The 16,991-nt window shown below is 55.2% G+C and overlaps 1 protein-coding gene across 2 annotated transcripts; it reads right to left on the bottom strand.

The window, feature by feature from the left end:
• Positions 1-2,269: 2,269 nt before the first annotated feature.
• Positions 2,270-14,695, bottom strand: Chmp6 (charged multivesicular body protein 6). 2 transcript variants are annotated; one of them, XR_010045274.1, is made up of 9 exons: positions 14,538-14,695; positions 12,072-12,181; positions 11,894-11,981; positions 11,559-11,645; positions 10,850-10,915; positions 10,585-10,665; positions 9,619-9,673; positions 5,405-9,154; positions 2,270-3,320 (listed from the first exon to the last, which is right to left on the bottom strand). XR_010045274.1 is itself a non-coding variant. In XM_003464797.5 (8 exons), the coding sequence occupies exons 1-8, from the start codon at positions 14,598-14,600 to the stop codon at positions 9,099-9,101; spliced, it is 606 nt and encodes a 201-aa protein (XP_003464845.1). In that variant the 5' UTR covers positions 14,601-14,695; the 3' UTR covers positions 2,270-9,098. The 2 variants fall into 2 exon arrangements, 1 of the variants encoding a protein (XP_003464845.1); XM_003464797.5 differs by having other exon boundaries at positions 2,270-9,154.
• Between the last annotated feature and the right edge of the window lie 2,296 nt (positions 14,696-16,991).

Here is a 16,991-nt window from a genome sequence, read left to right as displayed (position 1 = left end):
TAAGAAGCTGCAGGTTGCATGATTCCACTTGGATGAAGGTCCAGGGCAGGGGACTCAGCCACGGTAGTGGACGCCTAGAACAGGGAATGAGGTGGTGGTGGGAGTGACCACTAAAGGATCTGGGCTTGTTTTGAGGTCATGGAAGTGTTCTGAGAGTGCCTGCTGCTTGCGTCTGTGAACACACTTTGAGCCACGCACTGTAGCCTGCAGTCATGCTCAGCACGGGCAGCCCAGTGCCCTGCTGGTGGCCCTGGTTTCTTCTTGTCCCTGAGCATGCTGCTATGGAGTATGGATGGCTCCGAGACACCTACAGTAACATGACAGAGGCCCAGTGACATCTGGCTCCCCTGCTGTGTTGGTGACAGACCCTGGGGAAAGCTGGGGGACACGGATTACTGGGGAGAGGCCCAGCAGCCATGGGATGGCAGCCCCTTCCTGCCTGTCATGTGCCCACTGCACAGTGGACAAGCTCTAGCCTCACACAGGCAGGCAGCCTCCCCATGTCCCTGCTTTGGGGGGGCGCTGCTAGGTTTGGGGTTGTGTGGGCCCTGAAAGAGTTTTGGCTCAGGCTGGACACTGTAGCCGGTGAAGCCTTAGGAGGCGGAACCAAGGAGCCCCATCTTCCTCACTCCTAGGAGTTTACCTATGGCTCTATCTCCCCAGCCCTAGGAATTTACCTCTGGTGCCAAACTAGTGCCAATGGGCTGCCTGTGCATCCCTAATGCCCCTCAGGCACCACCCCTAACCTAAGCTACATGTATGTCTCCACTCCACGTGTTCTCCAGAGAGATCGCCGACCCTGGGGTGGAGATGCCGTGTCCCAGGGGACCGGGGGTGTCTCTCCCCACATTCCCAAAATAAAGGTCATTTATATTTCATACTTCTTATCTTTTCAGCCGCCGCCGGTCCCCCACAGTTCTATCAGGCCCCACTGCCCATCTCCTTCCAGAGGCGTCTGTGGGCTGGGATCTGTGTGGCTCCGCAAACTCCCAGCCTCGCCCTCCTCCCCTGCTCTGTGGCCTCACTACAGCATGGCTGTCAGGGTCTCCGTGTATGAAACCCCCTGAATCACACAGGGAAGTAAACCCCTTTCCTGGTGAGACTAAAGCAATGGGGCTGGGGTACAGCTCAGCACGAGGTCCTACATTGAGTTTCTAGAAGCCACCAGCAGGCACAGGGTGCATACCCACAATGGCTACTTGGGAGGCTGGGGCAGGAGCATCACAAGTTGGGAGCTACTTAGGGAACTTAGTGAGACCCTCTCTCAAGATAATGACACAAGGCCAAGCTGCAGCGGTAGAGCATTTGCTAGCATGCAGGGGCACTGGGCTCAATCCTCAGTGCTGCAAACAGAGCAACAGGAACTGAAGCATAACCCCCACCTCTGCAGTCTCCTGGTGCCACCTGAACCCCTCGCTGCCTGCTGCTCTGCTGGGCGGCATCTTTTCTATAAGATGGTGTGAAGGGGAGCCACCTAGAGCTTTTTGTACCAATGTCACCCTACTTCGTTGCACTGCTTTTCTTCATTCTGTAATACAAATATTGAGTACCGTAATCTCGACATTGTAATCCCTTTAATCTTCCTCACAACCCAGAAAGTTCTGTTTATAATCCCACTGAGACATTACTGGAATCCCATCATGTTAATTCCAATCTATGCCCTCCAGTGCGACCCACAGCAAGAGTAATGACACCAAGACATATTCCAAGTTAAGGGCAGCCAAGGGGTCCTAGGCCTGATTCCAGTAGGATGTGCAGACAAAGGCCCTGATCCTAGGCCTCTCCCGGAATTTATTATCTTGTGAAGAGGGGGTGGCTCGAGGTGAGTGACAGGGAAGCTCGCAGGAACTGTGAGAGTGACCTGCGCTGGCTAGCCAGTGGGGAAAAAAGCATCAGAGGGACCAGTCTGCATAACTAGACTGGGATAGCAGATGAGTGGATTTAGGAGGCCATTGCTTCAGTTTCTGATATGGAAACTTGGTGCCCTGGGGACTCACAGCCTCTTACTTGGAAGCTCGCATCCAGCTGACATTCCTGGAGCTGACTGGCTTGCCATCCCTCTGCACTTTCATCTTTTACAGAGAGCGCCGTGCAGGAGACTGTCAGACTGGCCTTAAAGATTACATACCAGTCCGTCAGCTGGCCTCATGTGCATCATTTGAGCCAACCTAGAGAGAAGGAAGCACCACAGCCAGCTCTGTAGTGGATGTAAGATTTAACTGTCGATGTCCGCTCCCGGCCGGCAGGAAGGACACACGACACAGTCTGGTAGTGGACAACCTTTTCTTTTTATTCTTCTTCTCCGTACAGCCTGCCCTGGGTTCTCCCAGCTGAAGCCTCCTTTGGTCCGCTCTCCGCGGCTCCTCTTGTGCTTCAGTCTGCCCCGAAGCCTCTATCGGTCCGCTCTCTGCGGCTCCTTCTGGGCTTCTACTTCCGGGCTTCTACCTGGCTTCTACTTCCTCCCAGGGGTGGCACCAGTATATATACGGGTACAGTGTCCAATCATGTTAAAGTAAGCAAGGCAAGCTGATTGGCTAACATCATCAGTTGCCAGGCAGACTATATTGTTGAGCGGGTTGTTTACGCGGTAAGCAGGAAACTAGCATATTCGATGGGAGGGGTAATCTACCTCAGGCCTCACTCTTTACTACAGGCCTCACGTCCGCCAAGTGAGGCGACCGGGCTCGGGGCTGCAGCTCCCAACATCTCCCCCTTTTTTATTTTTTATGAATGTGCGCATCGTAGCCCTTCCTGGACTGGGTGCAGAGGCTTATGCCCTATGCGTAGGCCCACCGTAGGTCCTTGGCTTAGACCCTGGTCGGCCGTCCCATGGTCTGCCAAGGCCCTGAGGCCCTCGTCCTTTTTCTAGGGCCAGGCACAAACTGGACGGAACCTGGATGCACACAAGCTTGCACTCATTTCCTCTCCGTAAAGAAATCCCCTTGGAGAGAAATTTAGACCTGGGCAGCATCTAACAGTCCAGCGGCTTACGTGCAGGATGGGGTAGGGCCTGGCTTAGGTCGAGTCGTGCTGGGGAGGCACGCTCTTACCCGTCATTGACTCATCTACCCTGCTGTGTATTGTCACCTTATGGAGGAGAATGAAGGATGCCCGCCATATCTAGACTCGGTCGTGGGCCAATCGAGCAAGCCATGCATATGCCTGAGGATCTTTTTGTCCATTTCGGGCTACCGCTATTTCTATTCATCTTGTTGGTTGGTCTGTGATGGATCTCCAGTAGGGCAGGTCTGATCTTCAGTCGAGGGCTTTGTTGCCCGTGTCAGTCTCTCCGGTATCCACAGTGGTTCTCGTCCCAGTTCCTGTGGGAAAACACAAACCGCGCCTCGGTTCCAGCTGACCACTGGATCCGGGCCCATCCATTGTCCTGTCAGGACATCTTTCCACTTCACCCACCCTTTATGGTTGGGGGAAGGGTTGCAGTGCTCCACAGCTGGGGAGCGATTATCATTATTTAAATTTAAAAAATTGTGTGTGAATAGTGCCATGGATAATCGTGCCTTTGGGGCCAGGCCTTGGCCTACTCCCCCTTTTTGTTTTTGTAAAATTTCTTTGAGGCTTCTATGAGCCCTCTCAATGATTCCTTGACCTTGGGGATTGTATGGGATACCATGTTTTAATTGAACCTCCATCATTTTGCAGAACTCATTGAAAGCTTTGCCTATATAGGCTGGTCCATTATCAGTTTTTAATATTTTTGGTTTGCCCCATGCGGCCCAAGCCGCCAGGCAATGATTGATCACATTAGACACTTTTTCACCTGTTTCTGCTGTTGCAAATATGACGCGAGAACAGGTGTCTGTGGAAACATGAACATATTTAAGAGTCCCAAACTCCTGTATATGTGTGATGTCCATCTGCCAAACATCACCAGGGATCAAACCTCGAGGGTTTACTCCCCCTTTTTGTTTTTTATTTTTTATTTTTTATTTTTATCTTTTTCGTTTTTTTTTTTTTTTTTTTTTTTTTTTTTTTTTTTTTATTGGTACCAGGGATCGAACTAACAACTGCACACTTGCAAGGCAGGCGCTTAAGCCGCTGAGCTAAATCCCCAGCCCCTTTTTCCTCGACCGGCGTTTTTCTCAGCCTGCTCGGCAGAGTAGCCGCCCATGAAAATACCGTCTGCCCAGCGGCGCGACGTCATAAGACTGCGGTCGCGACAGAGTGAAACGGGGCGTCACTTCCTGTGCCGGCTGAGGGAAGGGAGGGTTTCCTGTGGCGGCCTCTCGGCGGGGAGCCGCTTTTAGAAAAGAGCTCCAGGGCGGAGCGGATGGCTCTCTATCTCCTCCCCGCCAGAGAGCGCCGGGGAACCGAGTCTGACCATCAGCGCGCCGACCCTCTCCCACAAGCATTCTCTTGTTCCACCCCCGGTCTCCCCGATTGGCGTTTCTCTCAGCCTGCTCTGCAGAGGACTCTGCATACCAGGCTCGCCAATCCAGGTAACCACCCGAGGGCAGACACGCCCCCGCCAGCTGAATCCAGTCCGCGGGGGTGAGGGGCCCAGAAGACAGGTTCTCCAGCATGGCAATGGTGTAAGGCGCAGTCGGCCCAAAAGTTGTAACTGCATTTTTAAGTTCTCTAATCTGCTTTATCTCAAAAGGCTCCCGTACATTGCGTCCCTGGCCTATAGCCACTTGTACAGGAAATATCCCATAGGGGTCACTATCCATCCCAGGTGGTGGATGTACCTCATGAAACAAGCGTCTCCCCTGCCAAAGCCACCTGTGAAAATACCGATCCGCCGGCGGCGGAGCATAAAACAACGGCCGTGATTGGGCGGAAAATGGGGGCCCGTGCATCACTTCCTGTTCTGGCGAAGAGGAAGGGAGCTCCCGGGCGGCCGCCCCGCGGCGAGGGATCGCCTCCGGAAACGGCCCCCAAGGTGGGGCGGAAGGCTTCGCCTCCCTCTCGCGCCGGGGCGCACTCAGGAGCTCTCTACTCCTCCGCAGACCAGGTTGAGCAGAGCGCAATTCGCGGGGCAACGCTGGAAAAGAACCCTGCGACTCCTTATTGAGCGACTTAGGCTCCTGACAGCTGGTCTCTTTGGCCTCCTTGCCATTCAACTTTCCCTCGTCCTCGGAGTCAGACGACTCCGAGGCTAGAGCCCCGTCCTCCTCCTTAGCATCCTTGTTCCCCTTGACGGACCCCTCTCGGGAGCTCCCTGACTGGGCCTGCTCAGATACCCTGCATACTTTTGTAAGCTCTTGAGAGCTTTCTCCACAACCACCCTCGCTCTTAGTGCCGCTACCTAGCATGTTTCCCATTTTTTAATATGTTACTCACCGCGTGAGGCCCAAGGAATCCGCCACTTACGCGTGAGCCTGAGGGGAGTCTAAAAGCCCTGTAGGTGCGCGCCACCCAGAGCCCAGGCTTATCCCCAACTCACCTGTCTCGCAGCTCTGTACTGGAGCGTTGTCCACTGTCACGTCTCGGGGGTGATCAGTCCCCGGGCGGGCCTCCAAATGTCGATGTCCGCTCCCGGCCGGCAGGAAGGACACACGACACAGTCTGGTAGTGGACAACCTTTTCTTTTTATTCTTCTTCTCCGTACAGCCTGCCCTGGGTTCTCCCAGCTGAAGCCTCCTTTGGTCCGCTCTCCGCGGCTCCTCTTGTGCTTCAGTCTGCCCCGAAGCCTCTATCGGTCCGCTCTCTGCGGCTCCTTCTGGGCTTCTACTTCCGGGCTTCTACCTGGCTTCTACTTCCTCCCAGGGGTGGCACCAGTATATATACGGGTACAGTGTCCAATCATGTTAAAGTAAGCAAGGCAAGCTGATTGGCTAACATCATCAGTTGCCAGGCAGACTATATTGTTGAGCGGGTTGTTTACGCGGTAAGCAGGAAACTAGCATATTCGATGGGAGGGGTAATCTACCTCAGGCCTCACTCTTTACTACAGGCCTCACGTCCGCCAAGTGAGGCGACCGGGCTCGGGGCTGCGGCTCCCAACATTTAACCAAGGTTGTTTCGATTGTTCTGCACCCATGGAGGTGCCCGGGCAGCTGTCCACAGGCTCTGAAGGTCATTCTCTGCACATTTTCTGCTGGCTGTCCTGACGGCAGTTAAAGGTTGGAACCTTCCCCTGCCAGCACTGCGGGCTGAACACAGCCTGCCATCGAACCACACACTCAGCCCTTCTACATTCTGAGGCAGGGCTCACCAGGTTGCTCAAATGCCTAGAACTTTAATTGTCCTGCCTCAGCCTCCAGAGTGCCGATTACAGGCGAGCACCAGCAGGCTGAGCCAAGGTTGGGACTTTCAGAACTTGAAAGGCCAAGAGGCCTGGCTCTCAGATCAGGAGATGCCCTCACAAAGGGGCACCCTTGCCTTCTCCTTGCCCCATTGGTGACAAAACTTGAAGGCCAGGCAGGACGCCCATACTGTGGGTTCTAGGCCTGCAGAGCCAGCAGGACCCTGCTCACAGCGCTGTGTATGCAGGTGTCCACAGCAGCACAGAGCTTGAGTCCCTGAGAGCGCACAGTGAGTCCACACTGCCGGGCACATGCCTGTCACAGGTGGAGCAACTGAGGGGAGGCAAGGATGGATGCCGACAGCACCCCCCAACCTCATGCAGGACCAAAGTCAGGATCACAATCTGTCCCTCCTTGGTCCACCAGGACACCCTGCGCCTGCCCTTCCCTCCCCTCCAGCCCACGCTATTCTCCTTTCCATGCTACCCATGGGAACCTTGGAGACCTGGGTCACTTCTCACTGTCCCCACCTGAGCCAGGGCTGTGGTGCGCTTTTGCAGGAGCCACCATAGCTAGGGCTTCCCCGGCATCCTTAAAGCTGCTGCCTCTTGTGGCTCCAGGGGTCTCTCCTGCCCCTCTGCACCTTCCTGGCATGGGTGCTGCTGCCAAGCATGCCATCAGGTACCCACAGGGTACCCCTCTTCCTCATCTACCCACACCTCAGGGAGTCTCTCAGGCAGGATTCCAGCGCTGCCTTGGTCGGTGCACTTAATTTTGACTTGTGACTGTCAGGGCCATGTACCCACCCACACTGGAAGGCAGGCAGGCCAGGCCCTGGCTGGTGCTGGGTTCCTGCTGGTTGGCAGGAGCTGCCACCAGCCCCAGGACCAAACAAGAAGCTGTAAAGCAGGCACACTGAGCAGTCAGGGAATCTGCTCAAGGGTGGTCTAGGCTGCGAGGAGATTAAAAGACTGACAACCTGGGGAGGGGATGTGGTTCTCCTGTCCTCTTCTTGCTGCTCCCAGCTGTACCCATGTGGCTCACGCCAGGGCACCGTGGACAGCAGCTTGCTTGGGCTGAAGGCAGTCCACAGTGAAAAATGCCACCAGCAGCCAGCCTATCCTGTGACATCGGCCATGCTCCTGCAGGAGAGAGGCAGGAAAAGGGTCCACCCTAGAGAGGGATCTGGTGAGGCTGTGACAATGCCTGGACATCCGCTGTGGCCTGTCCAGCTGTGCTCCTGTCTATAAGCCTGGGCCCTCAGCCTCCTCCACATATGCCTGGGACTTGCAGAGGGGCAGGCTGTGGGCCTGGCCCAGGCCTCACTGACTACCCTTAGGGTACTACAAGCAGAGTAGAGCCCAAGCATTTTCTGCAGAATCTCCTTGAGGCTGGCAGGCAGAGACATGAGTGCCCTCCTGGCAGACGCAGACATGAGTGACCATAGGGCGGCGCCTAGTTCCCTCTGGGTCCCCAGCAGGTGTCCCTCCCCTGGACACCTAGGTCTCAGCTTCTGAGAAACCAGGAGCCCTGGGAATATGGCCAGCACCCCATGGTGCTGCAGTATGGGAGTGGGGTTGCTTCCCGGGCTCCTGGGTCCCACCAGGCATCAGGACTCTGAACCAGTTGCCCACCCTCATGGCAAAAAATCTCAGACCACACCTTCAGCCACGGGGACCACTGGAAACCACTGACCCCTGAAAGGCAGCCAGGTATCTTCTCAGAGTGGCCAGAGCACCACCCTGCCTGCAAGGAGGCACCGTTCAGAGTGACTGTCAGGCTCAGCTGCCAAGAACTGGCCTGCCTTCTGTCCACCAGCAGAAGAGCCCAGAAGCTGTACCTCCGCTGGACATGTGGTCCTTGCCTATGTCCCCACCTGTGCCCAGTCAGGGCTTCATCCCAAGCTGCCTGTGTAGCCGGAGCCACCTCGGGACATAGAAACGCCCAGTCCAGGAGGCACAGGCCACACAGGGGTCAACTTTAATATACAGGCTGACCTGTCTGGGAGAGCAAGAGTTTCCCCTCTGCTCCTGGTTGCCCGGGAGGTGCTGAGAGCTCTCTTTGGCCACTGCCCTCATGCTGCTCACAGGTCAGCAAGACACCAGTGAGATTGTCCAGCGAGCAAACAAGGGTCACACATGAGGCATTGCTTCCAGGCTCTGTGCCTCCTGCCCTGGCTGTTGTTGGCTCAGGAGCTGGTGACAAGGGTGTGGCATTCCCAAGGTACACGGCGGGGCCACACCTGATGGAGCTGGATCTCACCACCACCTTCAGGTGTCCTTCCTCAGCAGGGCCGGGCCAGGGTGCACAGGCCTGCAGACACAGGGTGAAGTTGGGACTCCTGTGGTCCTCCATCCAGCAGTGCCGGACCACGGCCCGCCTCCACTGAGCGACAGAGGCTTGAGTCTGGGTGCTGGGACGGTCGGCAGTGCTGGTTCCCAGGCATTCTGGTCCTGACACACAGGGAAACTAATGCCAGGTGAGACAGGGCCCTTTCAGTGAAGCCCTTCACCAGCTAAAGGGAGCAACAAAGAAGTGAAAAAGAAGCACAGGGACCCCAAGGCCAGCTGGCAGCTTCCCCCGGGGAGAGCACAGGCCACTGGAGCCGGGCAGCAGTGAACAGCACCAGGACACAGGGCCAGGCCACGGCCACTGCGGAACCATGGCCTCTCCGAGCCGGGCCGGGCTGAGGATTGCACGTTGTCCTTTAATCCAGAAGCAGGAGCAAGACGGCGAGGCCAGCAGTTCAGACCGAACAGCGAGGGGACCGTCTGGAGCCGCCCAAGCCTCGTGGAGCCATGGCCCCACCCAGCTGCATGCTCCATGCTGGCCGCCACACCCAGACTCTGTAGGCCAATCTCGGGGTGTCCTTCAAGTCCTGCCAGGGCCACGTTAGGAGGCTGCCACCAGGTCTGCCTGTCTGGGCCTGACCTTGACAGGAGCTTTTTCTGTGGAGGAAAAAAGACAGGTTCATGACATCCAGAGACCAGAGCAGACCTTTCCAGAGGGTGAGGCCGCAGAGGACATCGGGTGCAGGCCACTCTGGGAAGGGTGCAGTCAGCTGGGCTCGTGAAGGCCGACCAGCAGCCCCTGCAGGCCACAGGGGACTGGAAGGCAACTTGCATGGGCTGCTGAGAAGGCCAGGTCCTGGGGACCTTTCCTGAGAACCAGAAGTGAGCACTGCACAGCCAGGCAGCAGATGCAGGCTGACCCTGAAAAAGCCTCTGGCCAATTCTAACATCCGGATGTGCCTTTGCCAGTGGGAATGAGGTTGCCCCACTCCTGGGAAACCAGGCTCCAAGGAAGGCCACGTGGCCACACTCTCTGGGGAAGGTGTTTGGTCTCGCAGTGCTCCCCCTGGGACTCACCACTCTGAGGACCCCAATTAGGGTGAAAGGAGAAAGCGGGGTACCTGGATGTGTCTCAGGAAGGGGCTCCGAAGGGACCTCTGGGAGCTCTAACTGTTCCTGTGAGAAGCAAAGGCGAGGCCATGAGACGGCCGGTCGGCAGGTCAGCCCCAGCCTGGCTATGCCCTGCTCTTAGAGGGCCACGAGGCACCGGCCCTGCACACCTAGCTCTTGGGGGACCAACTGGGAAACAGAAAGAGAACCCCTCCCATTCAGAAGACCTCTACCAGCCGTCTTCAGACACTCAGATCACCCTGGGTTTCCAGTGGGATCCTGAGGGGGTCATGATGGCCCACTCTCAGGGTATCCCGAGACCCTGTTTCAGAAGGTTGGGGCCACGCCAAGATCACAGGTTTTAAACAGAGACCCTGGTGCCCACAGGTCAAGGAAGTCACTGCAGCCATTGGGAGTCTGTGCAGTGCTGTCCCAGTGAGCAGCAGGGAGCCTGCCAGGGCACCAGGCTCTCAAGCTCCAGCAGCAGGAAGTCATGGCAACCTCCCACTTAGGTTTCCCACTGGGCTGAGGACAGTGGGAGGCTCAAAGGGCACAGGGTGGCCTTGGCAAACTGGCAGGGCCCACAGGTCGAGAAGCCCTGTGCTGGGGCCATCACAGAGCTCGGGGCCTGGGTGTGGAGGCGGGGCAGGATACATTAGAAACCTCAACGTGCACAGAAGAATCAGGGACACCAAAAGGAAACAAAACCTAAAAGTCCCACATGGGAAGGAAAGGGGCTGAGCAGGCCAGGAAGGCTCAGTGCCTCCGCTCCATGCAGGTACAGGGTCACAACTGCCGAGACAGGCCCTGATGTCAACCCCCTAAACCCACATCAGCCCAAAAGGCACTAGCTTAGTACAAACGCAAGCTATTTTAGGAAGGAGAGCAGGGGGGCCGAACAAGCACCCTGAGTGCTCAAACAGATCAGTGGCGCTCGTCACAGAGAGGCCTGCCTGGGGAGCTCGGGGTCCCGCTACCTGAGTAATGGCATTCAGCTCCTCCAAGATGGCATCTTCATCCTCCTGCGTGAAGCTTCCAGCCAGCAGCTCGTCGATTTGCTGTAGGGAGAGTGGCAGTGAACATGTGCCAGGCAGGGCCCGGGAAAGGCAGCGCCTCATGAAGGATACAGCGCAGGGCACTGAGGAGCGGAATGGTCTGGCCCTCAAGGGCAGCTGGTCACAGGGTCACCAAGCTGGTGATGGCACTAGCCAGCTGGTGAGGGGCAGGCCTGGAAGCACCTACCCTCTGGTATTCCACAGCCTCCTGTGTCTCGTCCAGGATCCTCTCCACTTCCTCGATGGACATCACCTGGAGAGGGTGAGGTTTGAAGCTCTCTTTGAGTGACGGCCCTGCCATTCTGGCACTATGTCATGGGGCTCTCAGACCTGGCTTCAGAGGGCTGGATGGCACTACCAGGCCGTTCCCCAGCCTGTGCCAACTTCGACAGTCATGGGTAAAGTAAGTCAAAAGTGGATACTGTTCTCTGGGTTAGGGACTTGATTTCCTTTGAGTGGCAAGTTCAAAGCAGCGCCCTTGCTAGGCTGGTGCCCAAGCCATCTAGCGCCAATGAGAGTTCAAGAGGAACATGATCTCTGGCCGAGCCCCAGCTCTCTGACCCGCCTGCTGGCTGACCATGTTTCTGAGCATGACCTGTGCTGACCCTCAGCTCCTCTCAGGACCATTCTACCCTGCTTCCCAACACCATCTCCAGGGAGCCTTGGGGGTTAGCTCTTCTCGATGCTCCCCAGCCTACTGCCTTCTGGACCCAGCACGCCACTGTGTGGTGCTGTTCTCAGGTCCCCATGGCCTTGAACCACCTGCCAGTCACTGTGAATATCCCAGCCCAGCTGGACCTGCCACAGCCTCTTCTGGGTCAAGCGCTTAGCACAGAAGTGGCCCCAGACACTGAACAGAAAGCCCAAGCTCACCCACCTGCCCGACAAGGACCCACCTGATGCATCTTGTTCAGACACTCGTTCCCCACCTGAAGCCCCTCCATCACCTTCATCTCAATCTGGGTGAACTCAATGCTCTGAACCTGCAAAAGACCAGGCCGGTGCTCAGGGGACAGTGCTGTGGGCCAGCGTCTGCTAGGGGTTAGGATGGCTTCTGTGCCCACTCCCTGCCTTCTCCCATTACTCCGCATTTCAGAAGACAGAGAAGGCATCGAGATTGTCACCGGGGATGTCTGTATCGACTCCTCTACCACCTAGGAGTGATCCAGCTTTACCCTGGGGGGGCCAGCCTGTCCCACCCCCTAGGCCTCAGGGCCACTCCCTCACTCACCATGGCCTCCAGGCTGCTGATCTGGTTCTCTGTCCGGTCCAGGAGCTGCTCCCGGTACCGCTTCTTCTTGAGCAGCAGCTTGGCCCGTCTGCAAAGGAAGCCACAATTAGCGCGGTGGCCCCTGCTGGACCTGCCCACCCACTCCAGCCCACAGGCCCACCTCATGGGCCCCACTCACTCCTTCCTGCCGTCCCGCAGCAACTGCCTGGCCAGTGCCCGCTCACGCTCCAGCTGCTGTGTGACCCTCTTCTGGTACTGCCTCAGCTTGTCCCGCTGCTGTTTCAGTTGCTGCCAAGAGAGTGACTTGGCATCAGTGCCCACTTGGCTGAGTCCTTGCAGGCTGTCCTGCAGCAGTCTGTGGGGCTGAGAGCTCACGAAGGAGGCCAGGCAACCTCTGATGCAATGTCCTCCAGTTAGGAGGAATATCTGCCCTCCAGAGCATGTGCAGCAGGACTGGGAAATACTTCTACCAGGTAACTGGGGTGCTCCCGGCATCCATCCCCCTATAACTTCAGGGAGCAGCAGGAGTACTCTGAGGTTGGGTGGGGAAGCAGCCACCAGCTTCTGGTAGATTCATGCACATCAGAGCATAGGCAAGCAGGTGACTAGCACCTGTGCCTGTGCCTATCTGGGATGTCCTGCACATTTTGAATTCTTGCTTAGTTTCCTCTTACATTAATATCCACCAAGAAACGTGCTGGATGGTCTGTGTGCGTCACTACCCACCTTTCTACACCCCTCAAAACTATACACCAGCTGGGCACAATAGCATACACCTGTAATCTCAGCACTCTTTGGGAAGCTGAGGCAGGAGACTCCTGTGAGTTTGAGGCCAGCGTGGACTACCCAGTGAGTTTAAGACCAGTCTGAATTTTTAAATTTTTTTGGAATTTTAAAATTTAATTTAATTTTATTTTGCTTTTTTGTAGCCAGGCTTCCCTCAATCTCACAGCAATTATCCTGCCTCAGTGCTGGGATTACAGGCTTGTGCCACCATGCCTGGCCTAAAACCAGCCTGAATTATAAAATAAGACTTTGTCTCAAAACACAAAAACAAAAACAAAAAACAAAATTAGCCAAACAAAAACCATAAACAACAACAACAACAAAAAAGGATGCATCAGTGTTTACCAGCTTTGCCAATCCTTCCTAATTTAGGTCATTTCTAATTTTTCCCAATGCTATAATTTCAGATGATTTTTGGATGCTGGGTTTAGACCCAGGGTACTTCTCACACCCAGGATGATCTCTTTGGGGTAGATCACTGTAAGTGAATTAAATCAAGGTAGAGGCACACCTTTTAAAACTCAGCTAGTGAGAAACCACTCCCCCTGACACATACACACAGAATCTCTAAGGCTGTCTCTAGTCCTCTTTCTCCACTGAATGCCCTTTACAGAGTGGCAGTGCCAGAGGCCAGTCCTCCCTTGGTTACGAGGTGACCACTATACACTATACAGTCTATGCACTTCCTCCCCAGATGCAGCAACAAAGCATTCTACGTTATTACCCATACAACTGAATAAAAAACTACAAGTCCGGGCATGGGAAGAGATTAGAAAGGAACCCAAGAGGATTGGGTGCCTCTTTGTAGAGCAACAGGTCTGAGCAGAGGATCACAGACAGCAGGCAGGGCTGGACTTCCTTACTCCAGTGATCCCAAGAACATATAAAGCAGTTCTGAGCATTTGAAACTCTGTGGAGGAATAGATGGAAGGCTGCCTTGCCTGTAGAATCCACCAAGGTGAACCCCTGACAGACAGAAAACTATTTGGAGAAAAAACGGAGGATGAATCCTTAAAGAGAGGCCTCAGGTGTCCTGCTTTAGCCAGGAGCAGCAGACAGTGGAGGCTGGAAACCTAGGCAAGCCCTAAACCACAATGTTTTTGCGCCAACTTCCACGTAAGTACCCAATGTTGTGGCCGTTTTAATGACAGCCATGTCCATCATTTCTTCTTCATCCAGGGGAATTTGGCAATAACTTTATAACATGAGCTGGGAAGCCAAGAAAAATCATTTTCCATTTTATTCCTTTCTCTGTTAATACAAGAGTAATCTTTGTTGTTGTTGTCGTTCTTGGGAAAAACTAAGGGAAACATCAGAAAAGGCCAACTCTGCTCAAGTCCGGGAGACCTTCCTGACACATTTTCCTATTCCGAAAAAGGAGCATTCTGCACATTTCCCTGTTACAACATTTGGTTCTTTTCCTGGACTTTTAACTGCCCCGAACACCAGGAAGAGCCTGAGGCTGCAGTTAGGAACACGGTCCTGCCCACCGGGGCGGGGACACCAGTCCCACGGGCGCAGGCAAGCTTGGCAAAGCCCAGGTCACGGTCCGCGGGTAAAGCGAGGGCACCGGGGGCGCCGAGGGGCCAGACTAGCCCTGCACACGGGTGTGCGGCCAGAGGGTGAGAAACGCCCGAGGCAGGATGGCCTGGCCCGACTAGCGCCACCGACTTGCCAGCCTGCTGCGGACTCCAGAGACCCGGCCCAGGCGTTCTGGGCAGCCCCCAGCAGACGCCCACCGCAGGATGCCGGCGCGCTGCCCTTGCCCGTACCCCGCCTCCCCGGAGCATGCGACCGAGGCTCTGGGCCCTGCCACCCCGAAACTCCGGACCCTCCCAGCTCATTGCTAGCTCCTCACCAGGATGGCCTTGTCTTGCTCGGTGACCCGGCTCTGCTTCTTGCGGCCGAACAGGTTGCCCATGGCGGACCCGCAGCCGGCCGCCCCACAGTCACTAACTCTGCGGCCACCGTACTCGCCCCCCCACCCTACGGCGGCCGCGAAGGGCCGAGCGCCGCAGAACGCGAACTGCCCACACGCCCTAACTTCTCTTCCGGCTTCGCTTCCCTCAGAGCCTCCTTTTACCCCTGGGAAAGCAGCTGGGTGGTGTCACAAAGATACTTCGTGTGCGCACCCTGCCGGTATGGGTGAAGAGCAAAACTCTGTTCCCCTAAATGGATGCACTCTGCAGGCTTCGATTCAGGCTCTCGGCGGGCTCTGCGCACTGGTGGGATGTCTAGACGCATCTATACGTGATGTCAAGTTCACCACTGTCCCTTCTTTGTTCTCCGGTTCTCCTGGTTTTGGTTACGCCTGGAGCAGGGGGACAGTCAGCTGTTGGCAGAATCGTGGCTGCTCCCTGGCACAAGCCTTGCTTCTCCTTCGGAGGATCAGAAACTTTTCTGGGGCATCAGGGGTCACAAAGGAGGAATCACCCCACTACCTTGTGGGACATCAGCCGCTGGGATTGTCTTAGCTGATTAAATTTGCAGTCATACCCAGGGGTTGTTGGAGGTCACTAGGCTTCTAGACCCCGGGGTGAATTAGAGGGGAATGTGATAGACACCCCACACCGTGGCTTTCCAGTGTGTGCTGGTGACATTAATCTGAGCAGATGCAGGGGGATGCTGTGTGGCCCTGAGTTTACTGTCTCCACAGAGAGGGGAATCCTTGGGCTTCTCCCAGCCCACTTCCCCTGTGAGAGGCAATACAGCAATTATGCTGATTGCTGTATCTTCTAGTTCAGTTATTCATTCCAAAACTGAAGCATGAGCCATAAGAAGGGTCTATGGGCTATTGGCCCCACTGAGTCAAACTTGAGCCAAAACTGAAATGTCATCTTGCCCTTGTAAATCCTCCACTGACTATGCTGTCTTTGTCCCCAGGAATAAGCATCCATTAAAAGCCAGTGCCTGTGATTCCTAAGCTGTTCGTTGTTTCCTTCCCTTCTGTCACAGTTACTGTAAGCAGGTGCAACACTCCAGGTCTGTGACTTGACTCCACTTGGAATGGGATGAGAGGCCATGAGTCAAGTCCATTGTGGTGAGGTTTTGATCAATGGACCTGGAATTCTGTTTCATGACAAGCAGTGTTCTAATGGGCTGCTTACTTAGTTAATCCCACAGATGATCCAATTAGCAGGACTCCCAAAGGCCAGGGCACGGTGAGCTCTAGCATGTCCAGTTACCTGCTTCAGGGCTCAGCTCACCTTGGCATCAGTATTAGCTATTACCTCTTGGCTTCTGCTGCTCTGGGCTCCCACTGCCCCAGGCAATCAGGAAGCCCCATCCCCCACTGTCAGTCCCACTTACCAAGAACGGCAGCCACAAAACCTTCCAGGACATGTGGTCCCCACACTTGTCTGATTCCTGTGCCCTAGTGAAAGTCATGTGTTCAGGGTGCATGGTTGGGTTGTGGCCTTGCAGACCGTCCCGCAGACCGTTACTTCTGAGATTCAGCCCATCAAGGAAAGCGTGGGCTGTGGCTCCAGCTGCATGAGGGAGCCTGGGAAGGGTTGGAGCAGTATATTGCATCCCATCTAGGTTCTATTTCAGCCTCCTCGTCTAACACCCTAGAATCCACTTCCACACATATTCCCAGGCTCTGCCAACATATAGTTAAAAAATCTCAGTTCTTGTAGTCTATAATCCATGATTTGGCAAGCTACAACCTGTGAGCCAGATTCGGCCCACAGCCTATTTTTTGTACAGCCCATGAGCTAAGAATGATCTTTATACTTCTTGAGTTGTGAAACACGCACACAGACACACAAGCACATACATGCAATGAAAATACTGAAAAAGAATAGGAAAAAGTTGGAGGAGGCCTTTGGTGTCTTACAGTCTAAAATGTATCTTCTTTGGTCTTTTACAAAAAAAAACTCCCCAGTCTCTGCTATGAGCTGTTTCCTGCTGTGTCACACTCTTTATCCAGCCCCCAGATTGACACCTACCACTGATCTCACAGCAGAGGAGGTGGCTGTGGAGGCATCCAAGGAGGGAACCCTGGGGGATCTGCTGCAGGTGGCTCAGGAGAGAGGCCCTAAATGTAGGGTGCTGTCTGTTTGGCCACAGCCATTCTTGCCAGTGGGAAAGGCTCTGAGTGACCTGGGGTTTCAAGGTCTTAAGTCTCCTGAGTTCATGGTTGTGGTCTTCCTTCCAAGGCCCTAACTTTCAAGTGAGGAGGCTGGCAAGGGTTGGCGTTCATCTGATGTTGTGATCCCATGTGTGCACTTGGCTTTGGTGTTTGAGCTTCAGCAGTATGGGCCATATGGTTATAAGAAATGAGATCCTTGCTGGGCATGGTGGCAGATGC

Source organism: Cavia porcellus, unplaced genomic scaffold (genome assembly GCF_034190915.1).
Source record: "Cavia porcellus strain 051 isolate PalLab524CR breed Dunkin Hartley unplaced genomic scaffold, mCavPor4.1 scaffold_32, whole genome shotgun sequence".
Lineage (NCBI taxonomy): Eukaryota > Metazoa > Chordata > Mammalia > Rodentia > Caviidae > Cavia > Cavia porcellus.
The sequence above is the reverse complement of the archived record's forward strand: the minus strand, read 5'-3'. Positions and strand labels throughout refer to the sequence as shown.

Excerpts from the sequence above, each read along its gene's own strand:
- Chmp6 (XM_003464797.5), bottom strand. The coding sequence starts at position 14,600 with ATGGGCAACCTGTTCGGCCGCAAGAAGCAGAGCCGGGTCACCGAGCAA. Across the intron at positions 10,666-10,849 it reads AGGCTGTGGAATACCAGAGG|CAAATCGACGAGCTGCTGGC; the intron begins GTAGGTGCTTCC and ends CTCTCCCTACAG. Across the intron at positions 9,155-9,618 it reads CCTTCCTGAGACACATCCAG|AAAAAGCTCCTGTCAAGGTC; the intron begins GTACCCCGCTTT and ends TTTCCTCCACAG.